The 7192-nt window shown below is 33.4% G+C and overlaps 1 protein-coding gene across 1 annotated transcript; it reads right to left on the bottom strand.

The window, feature by feature from the left end:
- Nucleotides 1-304: 304 nt before the first annotated feature.
- Nucleotides 305-6253, bottom strand: LOC145030588 (serine/threonine-protein kinase/endoribonuclease IRE1b-like). Its single transcript, XM_078978958.1, has 6 exons — nucleotides 5943-6253; nucleotides 5128-5365; nucleotides 3677-4869; nucleotides 2822-2994; nucleotides 1730-1976; nucleotides 305-783 (listed from the first exon to the last, which is right to left on the bottom strand). The coding sequence occupies exons 1-6, from the start codon at nucleotides 6107-6109 to the stop codon at nucleotides 333-335; spliced, it is 2469 nt and encodes an 822-aa protein (XP_078835084.1). The 5' UTR covers nucleotides 6110-6253; the 3' UTR covers nucleotides 305-332.
- Between the last annotated feature and the right edge of the window lie 939 nt (nucleotides 6254-7192).

Here is a 7192-nt window from a genome sequence, read left to right as displayed (position 1 = left end):
TTTTGAATGTTATAAACTTATAATATATAATTAATTATTGCATTTACCTTTGAAATATAAGTACATTGCAATCACCGTAGGAAATCAGGTACATTGCCATCACTTAAAGAAATATAAGTGCATTGAAAAACCAAAAAGTATACATCTACGTTGCTTTTATAAGTAAAAAATAAAAGAGATTGTCAATATTGGTAGTAATAGTGGAGTACTAAGATATAATAAATTCAGAAGCCATCTTTTTAGTTAAAATATATATATATATATATATACACCATGTCACATTTCTTTTTTGAAAAAACCATCATCAACATTCAACAAACACTTTATATAACTTAAAACTTCCCTTCTCTATAATACTTATGAAGAAACTCTTCATCTCCACAATATTCTTTCAAAACCTTATACACTTCCATAACAAGCCTCGGAAACCGACTACTAAAATACCCTTCAAACCCCGTGGGGACCACACCCAACACACTTTGCAATTCTTTCGGGAGTTCTCTATAATGATTCAATTTGTTTCTTATAACACGTAATAAATCACGTACGCTATCATATTTGTATTTTCTGTAACGCCCGATGTCGGTTAGGAGAGTGTTGTCTAGTTTTTCGTCCCATTTGCCACCCAAGGCTTGTGGGCCCGTGGCTTCGAGTGATTTTAGAAGATTGGAATTTGTTTCACGGTCTTCTAACTCTACACGGTCGCTTGCGTCTCGAAGGAAGGAGAGACGGGTCTCTGCATCCCAGAAGAGCGGGTGGTTGTAGACTTCTGCGGCTTTTGGTCTGGATAGGCGAAAACAAAAGGGTAAAATCGTAATTTTGTTATTTTATTGACTTAGTTTCTATAGTAATTAAACCATTATACTTTTTCTGACCGTTTAAAACGTTATTTTTCATGGTTATATGGTTTTGAAGGAAGGCAAAATACCAAAAGCATGACTATCAATTTAGCCAGAGTAAATTACATGAATGGTCCCTATGGTTTAGAGTAATTTGTGTGTTTGATCCCTAACTCATTTTTTTAACTCGGAAGGTCCCTGCTGTTTGTTTTTGTTACGCGCTTGGTCTCTGTCTTACCTAAAAAGACTATTTTGCCCTTGATTTTTTAATTTATTTAAATAAACACACCCCCAACCCCACCGAACTCACCTTACCTTACCTACCCCACCATTTTTCCCTATTTAAATAATGTCTTTTTAGGTAAGACAGGGACCAAGCACGTAACAAAAACAAATAGTAGGGACCTTCCGAGTTAAAAAAATAAGTTAGGGACCAAGCACGCAAATTACCCCAAACCATAGGGACCATTTGTGTAATTTACTCGTTTAGCTATTTAATTGTTACTTTGTAGTATTCAAATTTAAACCATTATTTTTTACTGTTTATAAACCCACTTTTTTGTAGTATTTAAATTTTGTACTGCTGAAAATAATCAACTTTCCCTGTTTCACGGTTTTGGAAAAAAAAAAAAAAACTATACTTGACAAGTTTATCAATTTAGCAAATAAACTATTATATTTTCATGATCTATACATTATAACACTACAGTGGCTAAATTGATAAAATAGTTAAAGTCACAAAAAGAAATGGGTTTTTAAATGATCAAATGAAAGTATAACGTTAAGTGACTTAAATCAATATAATTAATCGTGAAAGTAAAGTTGTGCTCTATTGTGTTTTATATGAAAACAGTTTTATCATGCTAGAAAGCATTTTAGATATTGTATACCTGAATTGTGGATCCGGATGTAGGAGGTGGGAGATGAGATGAAAAGCTTCTGGAATATTATCCACCAAGAAAAGATCTTTTCGATCATTCACAATGTTTATATCGCGTTCAAGCATGTCACCAAACGGGTGTCTACCACCAGTGATACAGAAGAACAGCAAACACCCAAAACTGAATAAATCCACAGCACGTGTTTGCCTTTCATTCTTAAGTTGCTCTGGTGCTTGCCACCCCGAACTCCCATAACCTATATGCAAATATTATAAACATTTATTTAAAAAATTATATAAAATAAAATAAAATCGCTATAGTTATTCAAATAGGGATAAGTAAGAGAAATAGCAATGTAATTTTCGGTTTTTATTTGTTTCTTATTATGGCATTGTACTTTCTTTTTTCTTTATTACAGCATTGTACTTTTAAGGGATTCCTTATTAGAGCAATGCAGTTTGAAAATTTAATCATTATATGAATGAGATTATAGTTATGATGACATGGCATAAGGAAACATGTTTTTATGCAATGTCATTGTATAGATAGGATGTACACGTGTAAAATACTGTTGACATGTCAAAAAATTTAGAATTTTTTTTATTAGAAGTCCAATCTATACATGATTTAGATCTCACTATTTTAATGATATAAACACATCAAATGATTTTTTTTTTTTTGAAAAAAAAAAACTCTCCATTTTGTCCATGTCAGATAACTTTTTATAAAAAACTTTCCTTTCTCTCATCTTGGCTATAGTTTTTTTTTTTTTTTTAATATCTATAATGAAATTTTTTTTATTAAAAGTAAAATTTTACATTTTTTGTAAAGTCAGCATTTTATCACATGTATATATGAGGACAATGATGTTGCTCAAACAAAATGTTAATTTGTGCCATGTCATCATAATTTGAATCTCATTGCTACAATTGGTAGATGTTTTTTAAGTGCAATTCTCTAATAAGAAATCATTTGAAAGTAATATGGTATAATAAGAAACAAATTTGTAGCTACATTGCTATTTATTGAATTTTGCGCCAATTCAAATATTAGTAAAGTAATCTATCATCATAATGAAAATATAAAAAGAAGACTACTTGCCTGTTGTGGTTTTGGTTAAAGAAGATTTATTGTCAGATAGGCGTTTGCTAATGCCCATATCAGAGACCTTTGCACTAATGGAAGTATCTTTGCGTATTAAGACATTCTGAGGCTTTAAATCCCGGTGAATAATTCCAAGCTCATGTAAATGGGCAAGTCCAGTAACTATATCCCTGCAATTTTTATTTGTTAAAAGATATTATAAGTTAAAAATAAATTCTAGTAGTGTTACATATATCATGTATGTCTTTATCATAAAACTCTATTTTCATTTCTTCACATTACAGCATTGTACTTTGAAAAATCTACCCACTTATAAGAATGTCATCCAAATATAAAGCAACTTTCACTTCTAAGATTGAGTAAATTTTCAAAGTACCAATTCCTAATAAGAAGAAAAAAAATTAGAATACAATGTTGTAATTGGGTAGATTTTGTGAAATACAATGTTGCAATAAAAAGAAATGAATGGAAGATTCTATAACAAACACATAAATGAAAAAACATTGCCATAATTTCCATTGATTTGATTATTATATTTATAGCATTCTACCTTTATTTATTCCTAGGAAACATTATACTTTGAAAATACTACCCAACTATAACAACACCATCCAAATACAAAGCAGCTTTAACTATTATAATTTGGTAGAAATTTTTCAAAAAACAATATCTTAATAAGAAAAATATTTGAAAAAGCAATGCTAAAATTGCATGTATTTTTCAAAGTATAATATGTTAATTAAAAAATGAAAGTACAATGTTGTAAATTGTAATAGAAATAAATGAAAGTAAGATGCTATAATTAAACATTATCTATCCTACTAAGGGGGGAAAAAGGAAACATGGTCTAACCTCATTACTTTCAGCATAACTGGAGAAGGATATCCATTAGGCTTCCATAATTTCAAATCTTTGAATACTTCCATCGTCGATTGCAATTCAACACTCGAATCACCATGTAATAATATCAAATCATGCAAGCTACATACACATCGTTCAAGTGCAATATAAACAAAATCTTGATCATACTCAACCCCATGCCACCTAACAATATTAGGATGTTGATCAGATACAATCAGATTTTGTATCTCTTTTAATGCCACATCATGATGCACCTTCACAATCCTTTTCACAGCAACAGCTCTACCATCATAAATTCCCTCCAATACAACTGTTCCATTACTTCCCTTCCCAATTTCTTTATTGAAAACCAATAACTTCCCGATTTTTCGTTCGGAAACTATGTGATTATTTCCTCCAGATTTCCGGGTTTTTTTCTTTTTGGATGGTGTTACATTTTGCACCTTAATTACACTAACCACCTCATTCACTTTCTTCTCTTTCCTCAATAAATTCCATAAATAAAAGATCAACGCTATCAAGAACGAAACCCCAGCAACCAAAAACCCATGCAAGTTCACAAGAATTCTACTCGGATTTTCGGTCTTGTTACTATGATGAATTTGAGGGGGTATTTCGTAAATATGTCGAGACTTAGGGGGCGAATATGGAACAATTTGTTTGGGCATTTCATCACTAGGAGGAGGTAGGGCAAACGTTTGACCACCATTAAGTGACATTTCTAGCTTGCTGACCATGAAAATTGACTCCAATTCACGAGGATCACGAACACGAAAAACCGGATAATTTGTCTGACAAAAATCTTGCATTCCACCTAAAAAGGTATTTGATCCATGACATTGAGAAGCTTCGAAATCAGCAAACATGAGATACCATAAAACATTTCCGGTTGTTGATGACGAATATTTTAGCTCATAGTCAAACCTCTTGATGTAGAGAAGTTGGTCATGGTCAACATGGTCAAAGTCCAATGTGGTTGGGTCGTTCCATTTGTTAGCATCTTTCTTTAGTATTATGGAATTTTGTTCGGGGGTTTGACCTCCATTTGACTTGAAGGTGTAAATTATTTTACCGGTTTGTGGGTCAACAAGGAATACAGTTGTCTTTTTTGACCCTAAGAGAACTCCATCAACTGAAACATGTGGAGTACGTCCGATTAACTCTTCTACTCCAAATGGAAGTTTCTGGGTACCATAAGAAAATGTAAGATTATGGTGCATTCAATGGCATAAAAAGATCATTTTCTTCTGTAAGACAACCTATTTCGTATTATTGAACTATAACATAAACAAAATGGATATGTTTGTGTCTCAGAGTTGCACCAAATGTTGCAAACTAACAATCTTTCTTGAAGAAATGATAAAACAAACCAAAGATTTGCAAGAACAATGAATAGCAGACATTGAAAACAAAGATACATTAACAGGAGTATATTTGCTGACCTCTGCTTTAGTGTTCTTGGCATGGATATAGAGTTGCCAGTCATCTCCACAATCTATATAGAACTTATTGTGCTGCTGCTGCCTAGAGGAATTATGCTCATCATCCTCCAAATTAACTGCTTGATGTGAATCATATATTGGTGCTCCAGATGGAAAAGACCAAAGAATTCTACCTGAACTGATATCTACTTGGTATAATGTGCCATCTGGTGCAGCCACCAATATAGCATCTTGTTTACTGAATGGAAAACATGGCATAAAAGATATTTCAATGACATTATAGAGGTATGTATGCAATTTGTTAACATATGCCAAAAAAATCCTACCAGGCATAATCTATTGAAAAAAATATCAATTAGTTAATCCTTCATGTGCTTTCTCCAGCATTTCTAAGTTTCAAAAACAAGCTACGGTTCTTCAAGGAAATCTTATTAGTTTTCATAATTATATAGACAAAGCCCCAGAAGGTTTGCTAAATTCTTTTAAGATCATAAGTGTTTGATTGACCTATAAATTTATTTAAATCTCAGAAAATAAAATTAAAGAAAAAGGTATATAGACTTCTTATAGATCATTTTCAAGTGGGGGAGATCTAGTGTGAAAAGGCAGCGACTTTACAACCTTATAGTTTGAATGAAATGGAAAAAATTGGTAATGGAGATTTCCACACAATCAAACAAAATCACTCTACTAAAAAGATCAATTAATGAGCTATCTCGAATTCATGGATTTTACTAACAATCTACTATAATAAAGCCCTAATCCCAAAATCCTAAATCCCTTCATGTAAAAGCAAAAGCAATTGAACTACTTACGGTGTTGAGTTGATCTTGGCCGGAAGCGGCGGCGGAAGATGAAATTGATACGTAACAGTAGAATCGGACGTCGTTGAAGGCGGCGGGAGCACCGGCAGACTCCCATATGCCGCTGGAATCACGGCCAAAAGGCGCAAAAGTGAAATTAGAGGTCCCCTCATTCTCATTTTAGTAAGATAACTTGTAAATTATTCACCATTTAATTGAAAGGGGGTATTCGATTTGCTCTGACGATTGGATATGTGGGGTTTTGTGAAGAATCTGAGTCTTCTCCATCAATATATCCATTATCAATTGCTTCTCTTTGACCCCAAAACCTTTTTCCAAAACGTTCGTCTGTTACCGTCTAAAAATTAATTGCACAAATAGTCCTTAATTATGTTCAAAGCTCAAAATAAGTCCCTATATGTTTTAAGCAAACACCATACTAGTCAACACGTTGAATCCAATTTCATATCTTATTTGGTGGCGGTGGTGGCAGTGGTGGTGGGTGGTGGCAATGGTGGTGGTGGCAGTTGTAACATCCCAAAACAGCATAAAAATTTGCATCTTTAATTCATCAAATCACATAGTATTTATTCCACCGTGCATGAGCATGATTGAACCTTTCTTCTTCGGTTAAAGCCCACCGTCTTCGAAAATCAACTAACTAATACCTTATACAGCGGTATGGAGCCATGAACCCACGAGTGTTGGTATATATGGCGTCATAAAGTCATGACAATTAGGGTTTACCCTAATTGTAACACTATATAAAGATCACACTCTTGGCAAAAATCGGCACTAGTATCATACTAGAGAAGGGCTAGCCGATTTCAAGTGTTCTACATTTCTCTCAAGGTTATTCCAAAAGCAATTGATGTTGTGTGAACCATTTGCGGTGTCACACTTGGGGCACTAGGGACTCAAGCTTCTTGAGAACATTCTACATCAAAGAGGTATGTATTCTATCTTGTTATATTCATTGTTTTGTATGCTAGATTAGGATAATACCTTGGATGTTCATATTTGCATGTATAATAGAGAAAACATAGATCCAAGGTATTTAGGGTTGCATGTACACTTAGGAGTGTTAGAATGCTCAAAACCCAACAGTGGTATCAGAGCCTAAGCTTGTTTTCTTGTTATACTTGCAAAACTGCTAAAAAAATCAAAGTTGTTTGCTGTCTGATCATTAGACTCGGCGAGTCCATCAGGAGACTCGGCGAGTCCATGCCTAAACGTGATAAAAAAACGATCCAACTCGCCGA

Source organism: Lactuca saligna, chromosome 2, assembly GCF_052625555.1.
Source record: "Lactuca saligna cultivar CGN05327 chromosome 2, ASM5262555v1, whole genome shotgun sequence".
Classification (NCBI taxonomy): domain Eukaryota; kingdom Viridiplantae; phylum Streptophyta; class Magnoliopsida; order Asterales; family Asteraceae; genus Lactuca; species Lactuca saligna.
This window is presented reverse-complemented; position numbering and strand designations above follow the sequence as displayed.

What these genes read in the sequence shown, in the direction of transcription:
- LOC145030588 (XM_078978958.1), bottom strand. Translation starts at nt 6,109, where the DNA reads ATGAGAATGAGGGGACCTCTAATTTCACTTTTGCGCCTTTTGGCCGTG. An exon ending in GTTATGCTGAAAGTAATGAG is followed by an intron (nt 2,995 to 3,676) that starts GTTAGACCATGT and finishes TAAAAATTGCAG; the next exon opens with GGATATAGTTACTGGACTTG. An exon ending in TTTAACCAAAACCACAACAG is followed by an intron (nt 1,977 to 2,821) that starts GCAAGTAGTCTT and finishes ATTTGCATATAG; the next exon opens with GTTATGGGAGTTCGGGGTGG.